The sequence below is a fragment of the Penaeus vannamei genome, chromosome 16 (genome assembly GCF_042767895.1).
Source record: "Penaeus vannamei isolate JL-2024 chromosome 16, ASM4276789v1, whole genome shotgun sequence".
NCBI lineage: Eukaryota > Metazoa > Arthropoda > Malacostraca > Decapoda > Penaeidae > Penaeus > Penaeus vannamei.
Genome location: NC_091564.1, coordinates 3,066,717 through 3,079,216, shown reverse-complemented (window position 1 = coordinate 3,079,216; position 12,500 = coordinate 3,066,717). Strand labels below are relative to the sequence as shown.

The 12,500-nt window shown below is 35.4% G+C and overlaps 1 protein-coding gene across 2 annotated transcripts in view; it reads right to left on the bottom strand.

Moving 5' to 3' along the window:
• PAN2 (PAN2-PAN3 deadenylation complex catalytic subunit PAN2) overlaps positions 1–12,500 on the bottom strand; it is a 41,336-nt gene that overhangs the window by 28,258 nt on the left and 578 nt on the right. The window contains exons 1-13 of one of the 2 annotated variants that reach the window (XM_070131056.1): positions 12,105–12,121; positions 10,210–10,274; positions 9,649–9,893; positions 9,342–9,511; positions 9,021–9,150; positions 8,508–8,704; positions 7,905–8,115; positions 6,906–7,043; positions 5,892–6,037; positions 4,698–4,794; positions 3,228–3,458; positions 2,523–2,768; positions 709–877 (exon numbers count right to left, since the gene is read on the bottom strand). In XM_070131056.1, coding sequence (XP_069987157.1) covers positions 709–877; positions 2,523–2,768; positions 3,228–3,458; positions 4,698–4,794; positions 5,892–6,037; positions 6,906–7,043; positions 7,905–8,115; positions 8,508–8,704; positions 9,021–9,150; positions 9,342–9,511; positions 9,649–9,893; positions 10,210–10,249 — 2,020 coding nt within the window. In that variant the 5' untranslated portion in view covers positions 10,250–10,274; positions 12,105–12,121. Of the gene's footprint in view, positions 1–708; positions 878–2,522; positions 2,769–3,227; positions 3,459–4,697; positions 4,795–5,891; positions 6,038–6,905; positions 7,044–7,904; positions 8,116–8,507; positions 8,705–9,020; positions 9,151–9,341; positions 9,512–9,648; positions 9,894–10,209; positions 10,275–12,104; positions 12,122–12,500 lie in introns of those variants that run through there. The other variant, XM_070131055.1, reaches the window with a different exon arrangement.

The window sequence follows — 12,500 nt, the reverse complement described above, 5'->3', positions numbered from 1 at the left end:
GAGAGGAAGAAGGAGAAAAAGAGAAAGAAAAAAGGATAAAATAGACAGAAGGAAAGAAAAATATCTTTTCTGGCCTTCATTTTGAGACTTCTTTGACTTATTCAGCTCCTACTTGAAACTTGGGAATTTCTAAAAACAAAAGAGGGAGGAAGGAAAAGAAATGAAGAATTCAAAAAGAAGAAAAAGAAGAATGAGATTGAGAAGAAAGAAGAGGATGTGGATGAAAAGGAGGAGGAGGATAAGATGATGAGCATGAGTAGGAGGACAAGCAGGAAAAGAAGAATTAGGAGAGGAGAATGAGAATGAGGAAGAAATAAGAATAAAAAGAAAAGCAAGAAAGGTGAAAAAAAGAAAAAAGAAGGGATGAAGAGCAAAAAGAATAAAAGAAGGAAAGAAAGAGAAAAAAATAACAGAGGCAGATAAAAACAGAGAAGCCAAAAATGAAGGATAAAAAGAGTAAATGAACATTTCTTATATTAGGATTCATTTTCAACCATTCTCCACGTGCTGACTCTAACCTCATAATTTTGGAAAGATTCCATATGAGAAAGAAAAAAAAAGAAAAAGAAAAAAAAGAAAAGAAAAGAAGAAGGAGGAGGTAAGAGTAAATTAAATACTTTCTATTCCACAATTTACTCACAAACATCTTTTGCAAAAACTGTACATCTCCAATCTTGCACACTTGGAAACATGTCATCTTGGACTTACCAACGGCTTTCTCTTCCGGTACTGGCACCTCAGCGGGTTGGCCGGCCTGTGTATCTTCGGTAAGTGCTTCTTGTGGGGTATCTGGCACAGGTGGCGGTCGACCTTCTGCAGGTACTCTTTCTTCGAGTGTTTCGGTGTGCAACTGTTGTAGTACAAACCTATTCCAACTCTGTAAAGCAATGTAAGAGCATGAAATATAATGCTGTTTCGTAGCTATATAAATGCGATGAAAATGTTACTTTCATTACAAAACTGAAATTCAGGGGTAAAAATAATTAAATGACAATTAAGCTGTAAAACAAAAAAGTGATATAAATTCATTTGTAGTCACATAAAAGTTGCTTATTTAACATATAACTCTTTTGAAATTACTAACTCTGTTACCAAATTTTCATCAATTATATTTTCATTGGTTCATAAGCATTTGAATTAACTGCTGTGGATAATCTTCATGATAATGCAGCTCAAAAAAGACATCCAATAATTTCTACATTTCAGACAAGAGTTTTTAAATATATGGATAATTTTTACACATTTCATACTGCCACTGACTGAGAACATGAAGCCAGAAAAAGATGAAAAAAAGGAAGACTGCCACATCTGACGAATCTTTTCAACTCTGTGTCCATCTTATGGGTATTTATCAAACATCACATAATGTTTGATCTTTGTATATCTTCTTATAAATCACTTTTACTTTTATTACAGGTACTATTCACTACAAAATCAACTTAACTTACTTAATTCCCAATGTTGCTTTTTACACCACATATTCTAAAACCTAAATGCAATACATGTTTCTGCTCACACTTTTGAAGCATAAGTGGACTTTCAATCTCCCTTTTTGATTCTATGTATGATTAAACTTATTCTGGCTTCTTACGGCAGGCTTTTCTTCTAATTATCACAAACACTATGAAAATATTGCAAACTAAAAATACAAATATTCTACCTCTACTTAAACCATTGCCTTCAGGAGAATATAGGGTTCACTTGGCTTCTGTAACGGTTACTATATGTGGCTGACTGGACTTGCCTCTCGGGGCTTTTTCAGATGCAGCCAGTTTGTAACACTAATTAATATCACTTGTATGCTGAAGATGAATTTATTGTTTTACATATTCACAGATGGGTAATATGCATTTTAGTTGCTAGATCAAACCTGTAGTAGCCTGTTTATGTACATTAGAATCCATTTCAATAAATAAGTTGTTACACTATGTACAAGATTGAAAGTGGTTTTATTTTGCGAAATACAAGATTGTATGCTGTAATATACAAGGCTGCTGCCATCACAGCTTCAGTACTTCCCTTTTGTGTATCATACTTCAAGATAGTCATACTGGCAAAGCACCAAAAGACAATGCGAGTAGTTGACACAAAGAGACAGATCTCATAACAAGAGTGAATGTTACTTACTGGTTCACATCTGCAGCAAAAGAGTGCCATGTTTTGGTGTGTGACATCTTTCAAGCATAGCAGGCAAATGATTCATGTGCTAAAATTCACCCTTTATATAAAACAATAGCCAATCAGAGCATTACACATCCTTTTCTCCTTCAGGCAATGCCCTAGGGCATGTGGTTTCCTTATAAATAGCAATACAAAATGCAATGCAAGCATCATCATTACATGGCATGAATGACCTGCCGCCCAGAGCCTATCCCGAGACGTTCATGGCATGAATAACACATCACTTGGAACCATGATCAAGTCAACCATGACATGAACCTTACGTCATATCCCTGAAACTGTTCTCTGCAGAGAAGTCAAAAATGAAGTTCAAAAGAGCAACAGTAACACACAAAACCTACCTGAATCTTCAGAGCAAAGTTAATCTTTGCTCTGTTATCCTGATCAGAGAGTGTGAGACTCATGGCTGACGCTTCAGGTATTGTTCTAAATGCTCTGAGGAAGTTAGATGCATGGCAAGGTATCCCCTGGCCCATGCTGACATCCAGCATGTGAAACAGGAAGCCCAGTTCACACACCAAGCAGAACTCTCGCTCGCACAAGTGGGACATCATGAGAGCTCGAAGAGGGGCAACGTAGTAAAACATCTGCAATTGCAAATAGCTCTTTTAGTTTTCATGGTTCTAGACACATCAATTTTTCCCTCTGTGGGGAGTTTCCTTTTACTCACTATGTAAACCTGACATTCTGGAAGTATATTTCTATTGATATAAAAAATATAACAGTAGCAAACAATGATGAATATATGATAAGATTTTCAAGAATCAAATTATAACTGTCTTCTCATGGTTATGGTAATAGCAGATAGTAAAGATACTATCTGATTCATAAAAAAATAACAATTACATTTTTCCATACTGAAATTATTTTTGTCATAAAAAAACAAGAAATAGACAAAAATGACAAGAACAAAAACAAGAAGAAAAAGTAAATATACCAAAAAACCCTCAAAGCAAACAACTTAAGAGAGCTATATTACATCACTTATATCTTCCTTCCTAAAAGCGGATAAAGAATTATTCAATCATACAATAATGAAAACAAACCTGAAGCATTGGATTGCAGTAAGAGTTTGGAAGAGACATATCCAGTCCCGAAAAACTTGTGCGATTGTACTGGTCATAGTCAAAGTCATCCATCCCCAACTTGCTGTATTTTATCTCCATTTTGCGATATCTCCAGGGGACATGCACTGCTATGCCGTCTTCATTCTTGCCTGTTGAATTCTCATTGGAGTTTGATTTTGGTCCTTTGTTTCTGCTGAACTTGTAAGGCACCTATGAACAATGAGATAAAACATCAAGAACTTTTTCCTTAAACAAGTCTTCCAATAATAGTTTGGAATAGCCACTGATTAAAGAACTACTACCTTATCTACTACAAGCTACAAAATATAACTATACTCCTTGAATGTACCTAACTCACAAACTCGAAACCACACAAATCAGTAAGAAGCAATGGAGACATCTAGATTTCCTGTTTCTTGATACAATCCCCCAGGCTGTCTAAAATAAAAAGGCCTAAACTACGGGGCCAAATATGAACATGGTGGTACTTGCCACATGTGGGCAACAGGACATGTGTTTTCAAGCCGTATATGCATCAGTATAGATCTTGTCTGAAATAATGAAGCCTTGATGCTATTCTAAAGTTTAATGTCCCATAAAAGTATCCAACTGTCATAGCATAATGCAAAGGCAGTATGATATAAAGGTTGTAGACTGATCCGATACACATACCCAAGATGACAGTGAATGACATATACTGGCTATCTGAAACTGAAGGGTTAATAACCAGATCTGCAATGATTTGTCAAGACAAATTCAATCTGAAGCATTCCTTGACCCACTTACTAAGGAAGGTCATGAATGTGCTTCTTATTTCCCCTTTGAGACTATGATCTTGTTTGGATTCAAAGTTCACACTCAGGAGAATGACTAGATATTGTATTGGTAAAGCTAATGCCTAAAATTTGTTATTTGGGTGAAGAAAGGATAGCACTGTGGCTTGGAATATCATAAAATAATGAAGTTTGTGTAACAGCAATTATATCAAGAGAAATACATTAATGTAGATTGTATAACAGAACAAATATCAGGAGAAACAATAGATCAATGTAGTTTTTGTAATTACAAATATCAAGTAAAACAATATATTGATGATATATCAAGGCAATATATTACTGTAGTCTGTGTAACAGCACAAATATCAAGAGAAACAATAGTCTACAGTACAAGTGCATGACTCAATATATACATATCTGGGAATAGTCCATAATCTTAACTGTAAGACTGAGTTCCTGAATACCAAAATTTTCTTTATCCAACATTCAATACAACTACAAAATGTACTAGGATATAATATATCATTCTGGCACTTCACAACAACACAGTTCACATCTTAATTTTCCAATGTAGAACTCTTTCCTCTTCCTTGAATTAAATGGTTATACAAAATTAAATGTGTACTGGATCTTTGAAGACAACAGTATCAACAAGCACCCTCTATTTACTCACCTGGTTCCTTTTCCTGTTGTGCAAATTAGGTGCATAGCCGATGGAACCTACAATCTTCATGCTTGCCAAGATAGATGGATCAACAGGAGGGGTTGGCCTGTTGATAAAAAATTACGTATCAGAAAACAAATTATATTTATTAACCAACTGGATCTGGACTCTTCACTGCTATCACATGGCACAAAATATGGTCATAAGGCTTATTTGAGCAGCCACTCTGATGGGTGTGTGGCACACAAACACTCGTATGTGGTGACAAGACTCCATGCCTCCCCTTTGTAATGTTATTTTCTCTTTTTTCTGCATAAGCATTTTTTTTTACATTTTCCAATGTCCATATTTGTCACTTGATTTGCTTTATCCAGATGACAACAGAATGCAAATGAAAAAATGCTACTGTTTACAACTCTCAAGAATATGTTATTTCAACAGCAAATCTTTCCACGACATAGAAAACAAAAAACAGATACTATTTCTCAACATTCATAAACTATCCTTCAAAAAATCAATAATTAATCATAAGTAAATAAACAACAAATATTCAAATACTAATCTTTGCTATAAAATAAAAAAGAAAGAGAGAGATAAAATGAGAAAGTGAAAGAATGAGAGAGAGAGAGAGAGATACACCTTACAATGTCACATTTACTTTACCAATGGAATATTAACAATGCACTACTTTGTAAAAGAAGCCATTTGCAACAAGTTCGTAATTAATTACTTTGAAATATATCCCTGGGTTTAACAATCAACACTAACAAATAGGATAAAAGCTTATTCATTATATTTAAAAGACAAATTCAACATGATAGAGGTGATGATGAAGAAGTGGAAGTACAAGAAGAAAAGGAATAAAACAGAAAAAAGAACAAGAACATGAAGAAGAAAGAAGAAAGAAGAGGAAGAAAAAAAGAAGAGAGAAACAGAAGAAGGAAGGAGAAAAAAGAAAAAGATAGAAAGAAGAAAAAAGAAAGAAAAGAAGAAAGAAGAAAGAAGAAGAAAAAGATAAACAAGCAGAAAGGAGTAGAAAGAAGGAAAAGAAGCAGAAAGGAGAGAAGAAAGAAAAAGAAGAAAAAGAAACAGAAAGGAGAGAAGAAAGAAGAAGAAAAAGAAGCAATGAAGAGAGAAGAAAGAAGAAGAACAACAACATGAGGAGGAAGATAATAGCATTCAGTACCACAACCACTCTCTTACCTGTACCGTGCCCTCATATACTGTTCTGGCCAGTCTGATAATAATGCGCTGGTTGGGTAGTACATAGGAAGTGAGGCGATGGAGGAGGTGGAATCTGTTAGGGGCATCGTCTGCACTTGTTCCGGTAGATCTGGCATTATAGTCTCCTGTGGAAGAATCATAAATATCAGCATGACAAAAAACATACAAAGTTTGATAAATATTTGTGCTATACAAAAACCTTGCTTGACATACTTGATCTTATTCATTGGTCTTTTTTGCATGTTGTGAATTCTAGCCACACATGCCAATATGAATAATTGTTTCCAAAATCATCACATTAATCATACATGGGGCAAAAATATAACTAAATCAACAGAAAAAAGGGCAAAATAAAAGTATCAGCAAATCAAAACAGAACACTTTCAGGAAATGTTATAAAATATGGATACTGTAACTCACCTACAAAAAGTAATAAGAATTCAATAATTGAATCATTATAAAAGTCTTTGCAAAACACAGCTAATCATAAAATACATACAATTATAATACAAATCCAACAACAAAATTATGAATTACACGCTCTGGTTTTCAAAGTAAGATCTGTCCAGTTATGGTTACTTCTCTAATCCACGCATTTCTGCCGGGAATATGATAGGATTACACTATAATTTTTTTCTACAATTAAGTGTAATCAGGGCTTGACCACATAATACTTTTGTTGATTATTTTCTTTAAAATAAATTGATCTATCATGAAAGCAGTAAGAAAAAAGGGGAGAAAATTAAACTGTTCTACAAACATGAACATCACAAACAGTAATATCATCAAGTAACCTCAAATCAAGCAACAGAGACACATATTTCAGCCACAGTTCTTAATAACAGTTAAAAACATTGCTTGAAACTGCAGCAAATCCATAATTAATCATTTGACCAATTGAATCTTAAATAATTCATCCATGGATCATAACACTTTTGAAAATATTCAATAACAGATAAAAATAATAAAAACAAATTATTACAAAATTCTTACTTGTGAAAAGTTATTGAAAGTTGGTTTATTTCCTGTGCTGAAGAGATGCAACGACCCCAAATTATCCCCAAACACTAAGGCCTGTGATGAAGAAGCTACGTCAAACGTTGTGATGACACTCTCTGGTGAGCAGTTGACCTGTAGAAGCATAAATGCAAAATAGAGTAATTGATTAATGTGCAAGCTCTTAACATATAATATAAATTGCATATACATGCATAAATTGCAAAATAAAACAGGTGATAAATCTGTAAATATCAAAAGGGATATAAACAATATCAGTTCATTTTCTTGTTGATTAGACACAGCCATTTATAGAATTACACCAGAGTTAGGACAAAACAATATCATACATACTGTTGGACTACATTATAGATCTATTTTGGAAGCCTAGTTGTCAAAACAATTAGTCACACATCCTTATTCTAGTCAATCTAGTAAGCCAAGGATGAGGATAAAGGAATCAGATTGGAGGATAAACAGAAAATCAAATGACACGGGTTATACATGAACTTACATATCTTAGCAAATGAGGCTTCTGAGAGATGGAAAAAACTCTTTTCTTTCCAAGAGGTCTAGTGTAAACATTATTGCTATCTGGCAAGAACCTAAATCCTTCTTGAGCCAACCACCCAACCACCTGATAACGCCTTAAAAACAAAACCTTCTCTTTTTCCCTACTAGCCCCAGTATTTCAAAAACACTGCACACTTACCAACATGACAGCAACAATAGGTGGCATAGTCCAAGTGAAGGGACAGGGATCCACATACTAGATGATTAGTTAGGTCTATTATTTGATCAATTTAATTTTAACACCAGACATTGAGTTGTTATCAATCTCTCTTTGCCCAGAGAGTTTAGCTTTCAGTAAAGCTTATACAGATCATTTTAAAAAAATCTAATTCCCCACTTATAAAAAGAACAAAATAAAATTTTTAAAAATATTTTCACCAAACAAAAAGACACAAACCATATAAACATATCTCACCAACATACCTGATAGCTCATGCTCATGATGGCATTGTCAGGCTGGCCTGCATCCATGAGCTGCCAGTGGCCGAGGGGCGAGACCACGGCCAGGCATGATGAGAGGCCAGGCACGAACCGGAGAAGGAAAGGAGGGACTAGTGCCCTCAGAGGCAGGGACAACTTCATCATCCGCAAGTCAAACACCATAACAAACTGGTCACCCATCATCTGTCCCATTCTGCAAGCAAGAAATCATGCGTGAAACCTTAAGCAATTATCATTTCCACTCATGTCATTTATTTTCGTGTGAGATTTAGAGGGATTTGTGAGTAGCTGAAATTCAAATTGGGTTTGGATTAATGTGCAGTTTTCCTTTGCAAATTCATAATGTGCTAAGTAAAGAGCAATAAAACATTGTTCTATGATGTATATGGTCCTTTTTCACAAAAAGAGAATTTTTTTAAAGAAATCTATCTTTGCCTAAGATTTTCAACATATGGCCTATCACAATGAGGTATACCCCATGCCTACACATAGCTAATCAATATCTTGTGAAAGGCAAAGCAATAAAAGAAGAAAAACAAAGATAAAAGAGAAAGAAAACTCACACCAACACTCCAACTAGCTAACCTGTTTGAGAAGCCACACGTTGCAATGTAGTTCCCAAGGACATCAAAGTCTGACAAGCTTCCTGTGTGCGCCTGGAAGTAGTGCTCCTGTCGCATTGTTCGAGGATCATGGAGAACAATCCTGCCTGTTAAGTCTCCATGGCACACAAAACGGGCATGATCACGCAAGATTACACAACCTTGTTCTCCTACCTGGTGCTGCAAATTACACAAAGGTAGAAAAAACGATTGCAGAATTCGTAACTGATTCTCTCCTCTATGTTAAATTGAATAATACCATAAAACAGTAAAAATAACAGGAAAAAGAAATTAAACCTTTAAAAATTTATGAAACCAATACAGTGTAAGAAAGAATAAATAAAATACCCCAAATCACTCTATAAAACAAGATGCCAAATCTATAAAAATTTTAATTCTGGCAATCAACACATGCAGGAACAATGGTCTCTTACACGATCATAAGTCACATTACATCTTATTCCATTACAGTTCACTCATAAAGCATAAAACTTACACATCGAGTCTGCTCTTGCCGTGTGAGGTCATATTCCACCATGGAGCCCTGATGACCCCCAAGTAAAAGGCGATGAGAAAAGTTGCCCCCGAGTTGAAGCATGCACTGCATGTTCTCTAACTGTGGTGATCTGGAAACAAATTTCACTTTAATTAATTACCCATACATCTAAATGTCAGATTTTAAAATCCTTTGTCAATCACTGGATACTTTTTACAATGCTTGTATCACTACTTATCTGGTTTAAGAACCTTCTTAAGACTTTCTTACCCATTCAATACAACTAATGGTTCTTGGAAACATAAACAAAACAATGCTTACCTATGGGAAAAAACTGGGATTCCTTGTCTGGTCCAAAGGTTTAGTGAAGTAGGTGTGAGGGCCAGAACACCTGCATCAGTTGACCTTAAATCACGGATTTCTTCTGTGGCATGAACTTGAAAAGATGTATATTTCATGAGTTCTGTGCTGAGATAGGAGGTCACATGTCCCTGTAAACGTTTGATTATTATTTTTTTTTTAATAAATGGAAGAATGAAAGTTATATAATCCATTCAATTTCTTATATCTCTCTCTCTTTATCCAAGAGTTTCTTTGTTGTGAGTGTTTAATACTTTGCCCTCCTTACCCCAGAGTTACCCATCCAGACGAGCTCCTCCTTCCTGTCCACAGTGACAGCTGACACTCCAAAGCGATCGCCTCCATCCACCAACACCGTCTGGCTCTCCTGGTAATCTCCACCATTCATGAATTCTACTTCTTGGGAGTCATGGGCAAATTCACCACCAGCTGGGAAGCCTTCCCCACCCTCCCCACCGTATATTTCTGCATAGGCTGTGCCCTCTTCGCTGAAGGTGTTGCTCCCATCATACCCTATTGGATGGATTTGCATTAGCCTTGGTATATGCACACACACATCATTTATGAAAGTATTAGTAGCAGAAAAACACAAGATATGCAAAAGTTTACTTAGCACATGGCAAGTCTTTCTATCAAAAATATTGTTGCATGCTAAAACAGAATCTGCATTACAGCAAATATCAATCTAATAGATTCTCTTACCAAACATTTGTCACACACATACTTCCATTAGCCATCTGCATATAATGATCTAGTTCTTTATGACTTCAAAGGTTGAACAACTATCACAAATATCAAATCTAAGACAAAATACCAAATGTTCACTAACCAAGCATTTCTTCCCCAAACTGGACAGCTGAAAAATCCATCTTCAACAGGAGCACAGATGAAACTCTAAGAAGAGTACGAGAATAGCATTAATAAATCTTTTACATTATATAGTCTATACTAAACATATGAGATTTTAGGAATATATAAAACTTTGCTGAAAACTTAGTAACAACTGCTATTCCTGAAATGAGATGTATGGCCAGAGATAACTACAATTTTCTTTTATCTTTTATTCGCTTCCATAAGGGTATAAGAAGCAGGCTGGGATAGGGTAGGCCAGGCTTTAGAAAATGAGTAAAATTTCATCAAGTTAAATCAGGGGACACAAATTGTGTCAGATAAAATAAGGGAATAGGTAGATGGCTGGGTTTTAAATAGACACTCTTTTATATATAGCGACATCCAGGGCTAGTTCCATGTTACTCCGAGATCTTCTCTGCAATCATAATACAAAAAACAAAAAATTTAATACCGTTTCAATCAGGGCACAGGAGAAACAAGAAACAATAGGGAAAAATAACGTCAATATAATTCTAAATCATCCCAGGATCACAGAAATCAAGTAGCTTAAATCATATTCAAGTAAACTGAAACATGCCAAGATCACAGTTAATACACTCTGAAGTATGCTTTGTAATATTTCCTGCATATCAACTACAGCTTATGTGAAACTACTTCAGACATTAAAAAGCTAACACAAATTTAGTCAACTGAATTTTTTTGAGAAAACAATTCACACCTAAAAAAGTTATCAAGCAATTTACACACTTGTTGCTATGAAATATTTACTGCAATATATGGTATGATATCTATAGGGTTTACAAATATATAATAGTATATAAAGCAATATATTTCTACTGCAATAGTAGATCTGCATCTTAACAAACACATAGCCTTAGCCAAAAGTTCTCAACTCAATTACAATCTATTTGATTAAAACTGATAATATATTAAGAGAATTCAAAAGCATACCATATTACAAAATAACTTTATAACTTAGAAAAAGGCTGCAAGGATGGAGAAAAACATATAATAGTTATAAAGAAACATAAAACAAAGATAAACAGACTACTTATATCCTCTCACTTTTTACTACCCATATTTAAAGGAATTATGTTATAGATCCCCCCCACCTCTTAAAACCCCACAGTTTTGGCCCTGACTGCAGAGGAGACCATGAAAGGTAACAGAGAAATTGCACAGTAAAATATAAATAATACAGAATGTATTGGTCAATATACAGTCAAATGCAGGGGGCACAGCCCCCTTTGCTTTGGAACACAAAGAATCCTCTATGTATTTATGGTAGGAGAGAGTGTATTATCAACACATGGGAGAGCTCAATGCAGTGTCTGTCCTATACATGGTGGATTCTTTGTTGTACAGGGCAAGGATTGGGAGGCAGCAGGCCCCATGGGGTTACATATGACTATATATTGACCAATTTCAAGTATACTATTCATATCTTACCCCAGAATTTTCCTAGTAGCATTCCTGCCCTCCCCTGTTATTGAGGCCAAGATTGTGGGTACTGAGGGGGTTTCCACAGCATAATTTCTATACAGATGGGTAGGTGAGAGTGAATGGAAACCATCCATACTACTATCACCGTGATCAGTCAGGTGAGGGTATTCTGAATATTTACCATTTCTCTTTAACTCTCATTCAGTTAAAGACACCATATAGAGTAGGAATACATAGTAAATATTCATCATCAATTGCGACGATTTTCGTATCAATGAATCTCTCTCCCTCTCTATCCAAATGTTTCAAAATCATGCTGTGGAAACACCCACATTAGCGACAATCTTGCCTCCAATAAGAGGTGAGGGCATGAAAGGTATCAGGGAAATTGCATGGTAAAATATGAATAATATACACAGAATTACTCACTATATTGTCTAATGCAGGTGTGCTGTCTGAAGCCTCCTCCTAGAAAAAAGAACCTTTCATGTATTCATGGCAAGAAACAGCATTCCACTACTATGTGGGAGCGCCCATTGCCGAGTCTGTCCAACACTTTCTCCTGCCATGAATACATACAGGATTCTCTGTTTTCCTGGGTGGGGACTGCTGGCCCTCGTATTTTACCCCACAATTTCCCTGGTACCTTTCATGCCTTCCCCTGCTATCGGAGACAAGAACGTGGGGCTTTAGGGGGTTCCTTGGCATAATTTCTACATATATGTGTACTAGAGGGGGAGAATAATCCATCGATACCAAAATTGTCACAATTACGTATGTGTAGGTATTGTGTAAAATTACTATAACTTCTTTTAAAGTATGGGA